The sequence below is a fragment of the Anneissia japonica genome, unplaced genomic scaffold, assembly GCF_011630105.1.
Source record: "Anneissia japonica isolate Jap-2015-1 unplaced genomic scaffold, ASM1163010v1 scaffold287923_len1623670_cov205, whole genome shotgun sequence".
Lineage (NCBI taxonomy): Eukaryota > Metazoa > Echinodermata > Crinoidea > Comatulida > Comatulidae > Anneissia > Anneissia japonica.
The window spans coordinates 1,511,409-1,524,706 of record NW_022721637.1 but is presented as its reverse complement, the minus strand read 5'-3'; the positions used below and the strand labels follow the sequence as shown (position 1 = coordinate 1,524,706).

Genomic DNA, 13,298 nt, shown 5'->3' with positions numbered 1-13,298 from the left:
AAGCTGAGTGGTTGAAAATTCCAAAACATTTTTTTTTTGCAAAACTTGTTAAAAATAATTTAAGACACATTTTGTGTGAAGTCGGGCGGTTGAGAATACCATACAATTGTGATTAGGTTCATTTTTGAGATCCTGTCCGACCATCACCCTAAATGTTATATTTTATTGTCTCGGTTTACAATGAAAAAACAAACAAGATAAAAGTAATAATTTAAAAAAAACACACAATCTTCTGGTAAACTACCAAATTCAGTACGTAATTTAGTGGAAATCCAGCAGTATATATCCACGCAATTATATTAAAAAAAATGTTATACTCAATTATGCTCAAAAGGTATAATAATATGGATTAGAATTAGCTTATAAATTAACAATACATGTCCTTTAGAAAGCCTTCCTACATTACAAGCTCCTACTCAACTTGACCTCATAAATATATTTTTTCATTATATAACTTAGCACTGGAACCTACCAGCAGTTTGTATACATGTCACCCATGTTGTTTATTTACGTATGTATTATACACTTATACACACACACAATTCGTACGGTAGTGTGCGAAATGAATTGCCTCAAATCAAGTTAACGTATTTTTATATAGTCAACATTATTGATGTTGACTATATTTTATCTGCATGAACATCGTATTACAGTCACCGCACCAACTGCCATAATGCTCAGGATTGAGCTTATGCAGTTTAAAGAAGATAATGTCAAAATAATTAATATCAATTTTTAATAGACCTCATCGTATCATGAATTATTTATTTCACTATCTAAATTATATACCATGGTTTATTATATCACAGATAACATAAACAATATACTATGTTAATAAGCACTGCTGCTGAATAACCCCCACAGCAATATAGTATATAATTATATTCTATTTTTAAAAATCAACTTCACAGTGTGAGTAGGCCTACATCCAACACCATACCTTGATATTTCATATTAAAACATCTGGTTTGAATTAATAATTCTATAATAATGTTGGAAAAAAAATCAGGCCTATATAGAACACAAATATAAACCACTCTTGAGTAAGCACATCTTTTGTACTGAGGCTTCCAAAAATAGTGCCACACTAGCTGTTATTTGGTATTAAAATGGGGTAGTGGTGGCGCCAGCGGACCGGGGCAAGGGCCCCTGTCGGCGGACAGGGGCCCTTTCGCTGGAGACATCGGCTCACCGTCGGGAGCCTCGAACCACCCGTTGAGCACATCCTTGCGCTACCACTGAAATAAGGTGGAGTCATGGGGTGGGGGAGAAGGTAAAGTGGGAGGATTCGATGATAAATTGAGGGGCGCCAGCTGACAAAATAAGGTGATATGATTTTTAACTACACTTTAGCAGGATTTTTTGGCTTCAAATCTCTGGTGGAGACGACTGGAAGGCAAGCTTTTTTGGGGGTGGGGGACAGTGGTTATGTACCACCTGTCAGCTGACTGAACTAGGCTGCTCAATAAATAAATACAAGTTATTGTTTCCAATTGACCATCAATTAATTCTATATTTCATAAAAATACAACACCAAAAAATGCATATAGATCATATAAAATTTTGCACTTTTAATAAAACAATAAAAATGCACATTTAAACCATTCACATGGGTATAAATAAGAACAAGTACATCAATTATAAATAAAATACTATTCTATTTTTATGATTTTCGATGGGAATTACCATGCATTTTATACATAATTAAAATATTTTTTGTTTAAATCAAACACAATCAAAACATAAATTGACAGACCATCAAGGTAGTTACAAATGAAACATCTTAAAATGTTTACCAAAGTGCATTTATAGGCAAAAATGGGGGAAATGAATTACTTGTCATAATTTCTTCAACTTCTTTCTATGGTTTATCCACAAACCCTCCATAGGGCATGTCACGTGATGAACTGGTTTATCCATCAAATATATTACTATAAGTTTTGTCCTCTGGCATATGATGCAAAAATATACATAATATATATATATATATATATATATTTCTACCTTTTTACATGGAAATTACACCGTAAGTGGTAGTAACACGAGGCTGATGTGAAAGTGAGGAACACAGGATGGGTAAATTTTGTAATTTTTTTTGTAACTACTTGAGTGTAATATATTATTTGGGTGGTGGGGAGGGATTGGTACACCCTGCCTCCCCTTTAGATATTCCCCTGCTGATAAAGCCATATTTTATCCAGAATGCACTTTGGTATGAACAACTGATTGGCAAATCACACAATATTATAATAATAATTATGGAACAAAATCTTCAAATCTCATACAATTGATAATTTGTTATAATCTTAAAAAATGTACATACTGTACATTATACTTACTTTTCACAGAAATATATTCTTATTTGAACTGTATACTGCTTACTTTAATTAAATTGCATGAAATGGTAGTGATTTTTTCCCTAACATGAAATGTCCCTAAGTACTATATTGTGAAGATAACACTATGGTTTACACTCAAACCAAACACATCATAGGTGTACAGTAGATTTTAACACCTCATATATTTGGTTGTCATATTGCATACTAAAATATGAATTACTGTATTTTAAAAAGTGGTAATATTACAATTTACATTGTATTATGTTTCTTAATTTCATTTCAACAACTTCTTTGGTTAATGTCCAAGTTAACAACTGTCAAGGGTTATAAATCCTAGGCAACACTTGGATCTCCATGGCAACACTTGGATCTCCATGGCAACATTTGGATCACTGTGACACCTTGGATTAAAGATAGAGTAGGCACTAAAGTGATTACTAACAGCATCATTGTGCTCAATTTAGCATAGGTACTTCAAAGTCTACACTGGTTACCTATCCAATCCCGCATTAAATTCAAATTGCTTCTCGTAACCCATAAAGGGACTTAAACCTCATTATATTACCAATCTTCTTTAAGACATCACACTTTCTCCCGTACACTGGGTTCATCTCACAAATTCCTCCTTCATATCCCTAAATAAAAACTCATGTCATATCTTTGCTCACATTACAAACTAACACAATCAAAGTAGATTATGTTAGTTCGTGAAATCAAGACAGCATGTCAAAATACGCGCTGTTGTTGTTAACAACTTTTTGTGTGGTAAAGAATACAAAAGTGCTTGACAACCAATACGTGCTTGTTTTTCAAAAAACGTCTGAAAGCCTACCTGTTATCGGAAGCACTTCAAATTTAACTTTGAAACATTATTATGGATACTGGCGCTATATAAATGCATTTGATTGATTGATGAGCCTGGGAAAAAATCTTGGAAAAATATTTTTTCCCTTCCACTAAAAACCCTATTGTTATAATGCTCTTACTGTTATCTCTTGGAGAATTAAACTTAACAATAGTGTCTACACTCAAACCAGATATTATCATAGTGTATGTGGGACACCTCAAATATTTGGTTAACATGTATTGCATGTTATGTTACAATAACATTGTACATCATACCAGGGAGTTGTTATAGTGACTGATCATACTATAAATAATTGGGTTTTAAAGTTTCTTGGGATAAAAAAGTGAGACAATTCAGATCAAACAACTTGGAAGTTAGTTAAAATCCAAGACTACCACCATGGCATAATGGAATGTTAAGTTCAATATCAAGTTGAATAAATTAGTCAACGATGGGTAGCAGTACAACAACTATATGGTGGGAGTAGGCACCTATAGGTAAGTGGGATATGTTAACTTATAGTAATTGTCAAGGTTATCCATTTCTACAGTAGGTAATCTTGGTTAGGCAAGTAGATTATTAAAACAGTTTGCAACTCACAGTGGAGTATCTCAGGGGCGGATCCAGAAATGTCCAAAAGGGGGGGCCGAAAGTTGGGCCGATTGAGACAACACTGTCGTAAGGGGTCCGGGGCATGCCCCCGCGAAATTTTTGTGTTCTAGACGCCCGAACATAACATTTAAGGCATTCTGGGCTATCATTTTTTTCTTTTTCTCTCTTTTTTTCTTCTTTTTTTCTTTTTTTTAACCTCCCAAAAGGGGGGGCCGGGGCCGGGCCGGGGCCGGGCCGGGCCCCCCCCTAAATCCGCCCCTGTATCTGATTGATAAGGAGGGTGGGGGGGATAAAGGTTAATTGGAGGGACTTGATGATTAAGTTGAGTGGTGTTCTTTGCTGGCAAAATAAGGTGAAATGAGTTAACTTTTAACTCAGCAACTGAAGTTAGAGAAGAGGGAACCTGGGGGCGTGTTTTGGAGGGGCTGCACCTCACCAACCGCCGTAGATACACAAAAATGTTGCCTCAACAATTATGCCTACATTTTGTAAGGTTAAATTTATATAACTCATTCATGTTGCTTAGGTTTCTTAATCTGTTTATATTGCACAAAAAACAATAGAACTATCACAGCAACTCTGAACTAGATGAAATATGGAATGATTTTAAGGCTTTCTTAGTGCTTTACAAACTTTTTCTCAAGGCACAATATTTTGAATTATCATAATAAATCAATCAACAGGTTAATGATTAATATTATTCATAGTAATGCTGAATATTTAAAGTAGTATTACTTATTCATCGCTACTAGTGCTTTCTGAGCATATGCTTTTAAGATTCTAATTTTATAACATGTCATGATTGGAACATGTCATGTCATGTTATGTTAACATGTCATGATTGAAAAAAAAAATATTACTATCAAGAAATCAACACATCACCCCGCACCTTAGACCCCGTCTTACTTAATATTTGGGTATCTTAATATAAGATTTGGTTTACCACATCCTATGCAAAATATATTAAATAACACCCACTATATGAAATTCATACACGAATATAATACCATGTTAATGATAATACATAGATGAATAGCAACCACCCTATATGCACAAGCTACATAAAATAGCGCCCTTAAAATTTAAACATGTAGAAGGCAGGTAGGCCTACTGTACTTCATTTAATATAAATTTGTTGAAAGCTTTACATATGAAATCATTAAATAGCTTACAGGTATTAATTGTGTAAGCCTATAAAAGTTGGGAGCTTTGAGATATCAGCAGTAAATTCATGAATTTCAAGATGTAGGCCTATTTTATTAATCAGTTACTGTACATTTTAAAATCTTCAAGTTGATAAAGTTACTGTACCCATAGAAATGATATAATCATTTGTTGAGATTTAACTCAAAAAATATATTTTAATAATTGTTAAATAGCTGAAATCAGAGCAAAACAAGGGTGGTTATCAGTATGCAGTTCTCAGTTACCCAGCCTCCAGGGACCCCTTAATGCTGCTAAATATAGTGGGGTTTACCAGGGAGGTCACTATAACAACTCCCTGGGTTTACATAGCCCATGGGTCTGGCAAAGTAGGGTCTTTGGAGGCTGGTCGTACTGTGCGATTGAACGGTCCATTTTTCGGATTCATTATAAAATCCCAAACAACAGCTGCAAAAGAATCATGTGATGGCAAATCATCATAAAACTCTGGAGCAATCTTGCGAACCTAAAAAAAAAAGAATAAAAAAATATTTAACGAATGAAATAGGGGAGCGTGATATAAAAAGTTGCAATGAACACATTTTTCTTAATAAACATTATTCACTTTTATATAATTATAAACATGAATTATTTTATCAAATTTAAAATAATAAAATTTATTACTTAGATTTAGCTGTTTTACAAGAGTTTTTTTTTAAGTTTGTAACAGAGACAGCCGGTTGAATTCTATATCTAAAACATAAAATTTGAATAAAAACTATTAAGTGTAATAGGATTCAGGATTTAAACATTTGCAGTGCAAGTCCAGGAATTCAAAATAAAGGGGGCCTCAGAGGGGACACTTGCAGATGGAAAATCTAGATCCCTGCTTCTCAAACTATGGGTCGTGCTCCAACAAAAAAGACTTGACAAATATACGCAGATGTACAGTAGCTACGTACAAAGATGAAAGCTAGAAATTTATTGTTTAAAGGTTTGCAGCATAGTAATAATATATTAATGCTTGCAGTACACCACATAGTTTTGAACAGAACTCTTGTTTGTTGTGAATGTCTTCATGTTCGATTGAGTTGCTTCAACTGCCCTCAGAAGAATAATATCAATACGGTATTTGAATTGTTTTAGAAATATTCTTTCAAAAAGAATTATAGTGCATTGTACCGTGGTAGGAAGTCTATGTATGAAAGATTGATTAAAATAAAATAGCCTTGAATGAATTTAAAAACAAAGCTGTTCATGGCTTCTTTTTTTTTTGAAATGTTAAAAAGTCATCCTATATTTGCAGTATTTGATGGCATGTAATAGCAAAGTTCTAATGAACTTAGTAATTAATACTGGCCTCTAAAACCTAATATCATTGAGGGACCCTTTTAAAATTTAAGTAGGAATTTTCTGAGTTATATTTTTAGATCTGTAGGCCTATTGATCAGACTCCAATAACTCCAGGCCTTTGCACTGCCCATAACTACGACACTGATGACAATATTATATACAGTGCCTTGGCTCTCCAAAAAATAAGAGGAGTCTGAAAGTGGGTCGCCACCTAAATAAAAAAAGGTTTAAGATGCATGGCACTAAACTACAGTACCTCATCCCTACCATGGTTGGGGCTGAGGCAAGGTAACTTATGATTATGGAACTTCTACTGTAGATGGGCAGAAAAGCTGGTTTTAACATTGAATCTTTTTAACGCTATGCTTGCTTGTATTTTTAATATTTTTATATATATCTTAACTGGTTATTTAAACATAACTTTTACACGTTTTATCTAGAATTGTTTCATTTAACATTTTTAAAGCTGATTTGTAATTTTCATCTTTTTAACGTTTTAACTCTCGAATTTTTTAGTGTTTTAAATTTGTCTTTTTATGCAGTTATATATATTTATATATCTTTATATGTGATTGGTGATTTCAGACTATTTGGGTTGAGTGCATTTGGGTTTCAAATGATTATTTTTTTAATGGACTATAAAAGCTTTCTTGAATCTCTCATACTTTAAATTTAAATATAATTTTCAATTTTTTTAACTTTAAAAAATTTATGGTGGTGGGGGAGGGGGGTAATCAGCCACTGACTGGAATATAAATTAAATTGTTCTTACCAGCGGTAGTTTAGGTCCTGGAATATTGGGAAAATCATGATGCTCCATATGGTATCCAACATTAAATGCAATGTAATTATATGGTCCATAATATGAATAGGTTTCGCTGTCGTAACCAGCATACAGGTAATGCTCGGAAATAAAATGTCCCGCCAATGGATGAATCCCCATACAGAGTACGGTTCCAAAGAAAAGATACGCTAATGCTTTCCAATTCATGAAATAAATAATTCCGACATCAAAAACAATTTGCACCAATAAATTGTAAAACTCTAGTTTGCACGGGACTTTAGGTCGCTTTAAGAATGGACGAATGGCGTAGAATCCTGGTTGAAGAATCATCCAAATCATTTTTGTGAAGCGATTGCGGAAGAGCATGCCTTCTAATTCTGATGGAATATCTGGATCCAGTTTATCTTCTCCTTGGTAACGGTGATGATCGTGATGATACCTGCGAAACGAGATGGAAATGGGGACGCCAATAATGCAGTTGCCTAGGAAACCGATCAGACGATTTCGCATCGGTTTTGCATGTCCAAAAGGTAGATTATGTCCAGTTTCATGAAGGGCAAGGGTCATAGAGTGGTTGACTACTCCACCAAAGCAATAACCGACAATCAAAACTGTCAACCATGACTCATCTTGTATCAGGTAACATGCAATTACCTGAGTTATCACCATAGCAACCATGATCCTGGCCATGTTGTTGTCATGACCCATTAGTTTCTTCATTTCTGGATATTTCTCTGAGAAACAATAAAAAAAATAAGTTGTAATTGCTTTAACCAAGTATTATTTCATTATCAGTGGCGCAGCTAGGTGAGAACGGGCACCAGTGCATACTGAAATTGTCGGACCCTAATGTGAGCGTCAACAAAGGGCGGTATGCTAGCCGAGTTAGGGCAAGTGGGGATGGGGATGGGAACCATCAAGTTTCCCTCGCAAGCACATAATTACTCCACTAAAAACCTAAATATTATTGAGGGGCCTGCTGGCTGTCACTTTTTTTTAAATATTAAGTTTAAAATTATCAATTATTATTTTTATGTCTATTTATGAATGGGATTCTAACAGCCCTGGGCTCAGAGTGCTTTACACTGCCCATCCCTATGCTACTGTTCATAACAAACTATTACTAATTTATTATGTTATGTTAGTTATTATTAATATGATTATTAATTTTTTGTATATTTAAGCATTGGGTAGATAAAACTGACTAAAATTGCAAATATAAGTTCTGAGAATAGGCACCTCTAGATGGCATGCTCTCAGACTAGTCACTTTAATATAATATTACTTTAAACATACCTGTAATACTAATGATTCAATAATAATTCCTGGTACAGTAAAAAAAAAGAGCTAACATTTATATAAAAAATGAATATTCCATACCAGTGGTGGTGCTGGATTTACCCGACGGGAGGGCACCCCGACATGGGTGTTTCCCCCTCCCTAATGAGAGAATTTCAAAAAATAAGCCATTAGGCAGTCATACAAATGAACTAAGGATGATATTTTTGTATCTCATCTGCGTCCTAACTATTAATTTATATGGACCTCTCTAATTCAGACCAACATTTGATGTAAACGTTTCTAAAATTAATTTTTAGAGATTTATTTATCTTGATGATTACGTGAGGGGGAAGGTAGCTCAAACACTTTCAATAAACCGAGTGTGTCCCCCGCCCCCCTTCCCGCGCTCCCATAGATACGCGACTCTGTGGCATAGATCCAGGCACAGAAAGTAACGGCGTAAATTTGTAAAAGAACCTCATTATTGCAAACACATAGATACAGGACGTTCGCCATTGAATTGATCGTGTTTATTTTGTAGGGCAGGGCTTAGATAAAACGCAGCGCTTATCGATTTAGTTAAGAAGGAGTATGCGGGAATTGTATTATTAAAACTCTTGTATTTTCCGAAGTGAAATGAGCTCATCTCAGTGTTATAATAATGGTACAAGTCTACGATCTATGCATAAACAAAATACTCATTTAATTACAATAAAAGGAAAGTGTTTGACGATATTTTCCCATCGAAGATTAATTATTCACATTTCATCGAGTAATCATTCCATGCTATCCTGTAAGAGTAAAAATACAACAGGAGCCCATTCCATTCATGCTTCAGTGGAGTTGGTAAACAAGCGGGCATAAGAACGATAGTAGTAAATTAGTATACTTACTAAGCATTGCTTTTCGACGAGAAAAATGTGGTTCTTCGGTATAAATCCATTCGAAGGTATCCCTTGAAACTGAGCCGCCCATGATGATGTTTCCTTCTTCGTAACTGAAAATATTATACCAAAAAGATAACGAACCCGTGGCAAGTCTCAGGCCTTCGGTGTTTGCCTAGAACCAAAGAATATAGATTAGAAGACTTTCGCTCTAGTCTAAAGGTCGTTTGATTCAATGCCAGTCAATTCGAGCGAATGCCAGTTTGAGCGGATGACAGTTCGAGCGGATGCATTTAGTGCGAGTTATAACAAGGGCGAATTTATCGTCGACCTATTCTTGTATTGTTTGTTTTCAATGCGCAAAAAAAAAAAAAAAATGCTCTGTGCACTAACGTTCTGAAATGTTTTTGGTACTTTTTGATGATAATTATTCCATGTTTGAATTACAGTCTTGGCAAATCCGACTACCAGATGGCCGCTAGCAAACACTTATATTTTAAAATAGAATTTCGCACGTCACTTTCAGGTGAATTTACGGTTTTTGTCTCCAGTTGGGGTTTTGTGTTTAAAAAAGCAAATTATATTTGTAATTGAATTATATAGTGTTGTAATTGTATTTGTAGATTTACGATTTAGGCCAAAAATTTAAATAGGAGTAACTGTAATTGTTGTTTTACCATAAAAATTTAAATTATTTTTACGTATCTAGGTGTCAGAATGTGCACATGATTTAATAGTGACGTGACAAAGGGGCGGATCCAGCAGCGAGTATCCCCCTCCCCACGTTTTGCCACTAAATTTTAAAAATGCCAATGCATATTAATGTTATGTGCTACTCACTTATCTATTCTGAAACTATTGTTCCCCCACCCCGCCATTTGAAAAATTCTGGATCTGCCGGCCCCTGTGACAAGATTATCAACAGCACAGTAATAGACATCATACCGATTTTCTTCACTATTCACCATTCGTGTATAGTTCAAAACACACTTTTTTTTAGCATGTGGAAAGAATAACAATGACTAAACATTATTTTTATGAACGTAAGTATATTTAATTGTAAATTGTTAACCTTAAAAATTAATGAAATGCGATTTTTCTATACAGGCTATAGGCTTCTCCCCCGGAACCCACTGGGGCTTCGCCCCTGGCTCCCAGACAAAGCTTGAGCGTCGGCCGAATGCACAGTGTTAACTGAAGATAGGAAATTTTCAAGTTTCTCTTCGCACAAGTGGATCTTTTTTCCCGCTCGAATTGACTGGTTCGCTTTTGGTTGATAGCGGGATAGAACGCTATCAACCAAAAAAACCACCTTATGTGAAGTGGGCGTGTCTCAAACTATAGTAGTTGCAAATTAGGCTCTTCTGCGGAAGTTGACAGGTACTGTACTGTACTTCTCGGGTAAGACGAGGCTTATAATAGCAAATTACAATCATGTTGTTCGTCTGATGATGTTGGTGAACATATAAAAAATGGAATTATTTGGAAGATTAGCCATGCATTTGGCTCCATTTTAGCCAGCGAGATGCAGACCTTGCATAATATTATTATGGCGATTTGAAGGCTTTAAATACAGACTTGGTCCCAGTGGATCGTATCGAAAGGAGGAATTCTCACTTTCAGGTGAATTTACGGTTTTTGTCTCCAGTTGGGGTTTTGTGTTTAAAAAAGCAAATTATATTTGTAATTGAATTATATAGTGTTGTAATTGTATTTGTAGATTTACGATTTAGGCCAAAAATTTAAATAGGAGTAACTGTAATTGTTGTTTTACCATAAAAATTTAAATTATTTTTACGTATCTAGGTGTCAGAATGTGCACATGATTTAATAGTGACGTGACAAAGGGGCGGATCCAGCAGCGAGTATCCCCCTCCCCACGTTTTGCCACTAAATTTTAAAAATGCCAATGCATATTAATGTTATGTGCTACTCACTTATCTATTCTGAAACTATTGTTCCCCCACCCCGCCATTTGAAAAATTCTGGATCTGCCGGCCCCTGTGACAAGATTATCAACAGCACAGTAATAGACATCGTACCAATTTTCTTCACTATTCACCATTCGTGTATAGTTCAAAACACACTTTTTTTTAGCATGTGGAAAGAATAACAATGACTAAACATTATTTTTATGAACGTAAGTATGTTTAATTGTAAATTGTTAACCTTAAAAATTAATGAAATGTGATTTTTCTATACAGGCTATAGGCTTCTCCCCCGGAACCCACTGGGGCTTCGCCCCTGGCTCTCCCTATTGTCCGATTTAATGCTTTAAATAAATAATCCGTTTCAATAAAGATTCTTTCTGAGCCGCGAAGCATGTTACAATACAACAATTATCTATCTTCAGCATAGTGTGACGATTGGAAAATGTATTGGCAACATGGCCTCACAGTTCGGTAAGGAAAACGGGTTCTGCCATTGAATATTCTAATTTCAAAGTGGTACTAAAAAGATCCAAGTTTAAATGATAGCCTCACTTCAATCAAAAGAAAGACAGACACTGCATTATGTCTCTTGTTTATTTCATAAATATGAATTTACTAATGAAACATAAACATTCATATAATTATTAATTCCTCTGATACATTAAAAATTAATACACAATGTATTTTAATGCTCTGCCCAGACTATAAAAACCTGCAACATGCCTAAATATGTCATGGCATCACATCATGAATATAATTATATAGGTACATCATGACCATATATAGACACATCATGACCATATATAGTTACACCATGTCTATATATGGGCATACAATAATTTTTTGTCAAATAGAATTAGATAGTGTGGACATCTTTAGCTTTCCATCAAACACTGAAACACGTAAGCTGCTGTTGACAACAGCAGCGACGCATTCAGCCCTTTTGTAAGCCCGCCGTACCAACTTTTGGTAATCTTGTGATATTTAATCAGTGGTATATCTAGTATGACAATGGAGAATGAATGGAGAAAGAAGCAGGGAGGGGGAATGAGCAGGGGCACATCCAGTAGGGGAACAGGGGGAATATTCCCCCTGTTTTGCGACTAAATTTTAAAATTTTCAATGTAAATTAATGTTATGTGCTACTCACCTATTCTGAGACTGTTGTGCACTCCCCGTTTGAAAAATTCTGGATCCGCCCCTGATAAGGAAGTGGAGGACAGCTAGCTTTTGCTTTGTATTAACATGAAAATGAGAAGAGCTACCTGCAGAATGAGCTGATTTTTTATTACATGAGGGCAATTTTATTTTGTGCTTAGCAAGTTTTCAGTGGAATGGGGGCATTTGGTGGGCACAAACTTCTTCTGGCAGGGTGTGTTCTAAAAAGTTACAAAGCTAATGCTTCTAACTGCCATTACATTAAAGGTATTCATACATTCATTACAATACAGTATGAAAAACCCCTCCAAAGTTTATGTAAAACATTGAATAGCTCATTTTGAAAGACCAAGTAAGTTATTAACTTAAAATTACACACATCCAAAAAAAAGTTTGATGATTTACAAACATTGTCTACAAACACAAATCCTTAAAGATAACTGCCATGTAAATCTAACATTAAATGCTCTCAGTTTTGTTTATATTATGTAAACTGAAATGAACATTTTCTTGTCAATTAACAGATATATAATACCATTCTCTAAATGTCTGTAAATTATTGAATTTACAGACATCAATGATGGTTAATGGTTTTAAAATTGTAATGTTTCATTGATGTGCCGTGCCTCAACAGGCAGTTGTTATACTGGCCTTACAAAAGAAACCATGCATTTTTCTATGTCTGTTTATACTATTATATTAACAAAAGGTCATGTGATTCTTGTAGCTGACTGTGTTTATTGAACCCTTCAGCAATAGTGCTTCTAATATTAATAATATTCAAAACATTAAAGTTTCATGTTCCTAATATTTTACTTAGCCTTTGCACTAATATTACACTTCAAATACCTAAATTCCTAATATACTCATTAAATAAATTCTCAAAGCATGTACATTATTATGAAATGCACCCACACACACTGAAGTGAAACAGTTATTTTACAATTTTAAATGAAGATAACTGCC

At 34.7% G+C, this 13,298-nt stretch overlaps 1 protein-coding gene across 1 annotated transcript; it reads right to left on the bottom strand.

The window, feature by feature from the left end:
* Positions 1-4,062: 4,062 nt before the first annotated feature.
* On the bottom strand, positions 4,063-9,513 carry LOC117111672 (sphingolipid delta(4)-desaturase DES1-like). The gene is made up of 4 exons (XM_033254646.1): positions 9,253-9,513; positions 7,067-7,812; positions 5,310-5,467; positions 4,063-5,275 (listed from the first exon to the last, which is right to left on the bottom strand). Exons 1-4 carry the CDS (start codon positions 9,332-9,334, stop codon positions 5,272-5,274), a joined length of 990 nt encoding a protein of 329 aa, XP_033110537.1. The 5' UTR covers positions 9,335-9,513; the 3' UTR covers positions 4,063-5,271.
* Positions 9,514-13,298: the final 3,785 nt, after the last annotated feature.

What these genes read in the sequence shown, in the direction of transcription:
- LOC117111672 (XM_033254646.1), bottom strand. Translation starts at nt 9,334, where the DNA reads ATGGGCGGCTCAGTTTCAAGGGATACCTTCGAATGGATTTATACCGAA. An exon ending in TCGTCGAAAAGCAATGCTTA is followed by an intron (nt 7,813 to 9,252) that starts GTAAGTATACTA and finishes ATTGTTTCTCAG; the next exon opens with AGAAATATCCAGAAATGAAG. An exon ending in CAGGACCTAAACTACCGCTG is followed by an intron (nt 5,468 to 7,066) that starts GTAAGAACAATT and finishes TTTTTTTTTTAG; the next exon opens with GTTCGCAAGATTGCTCCAGA.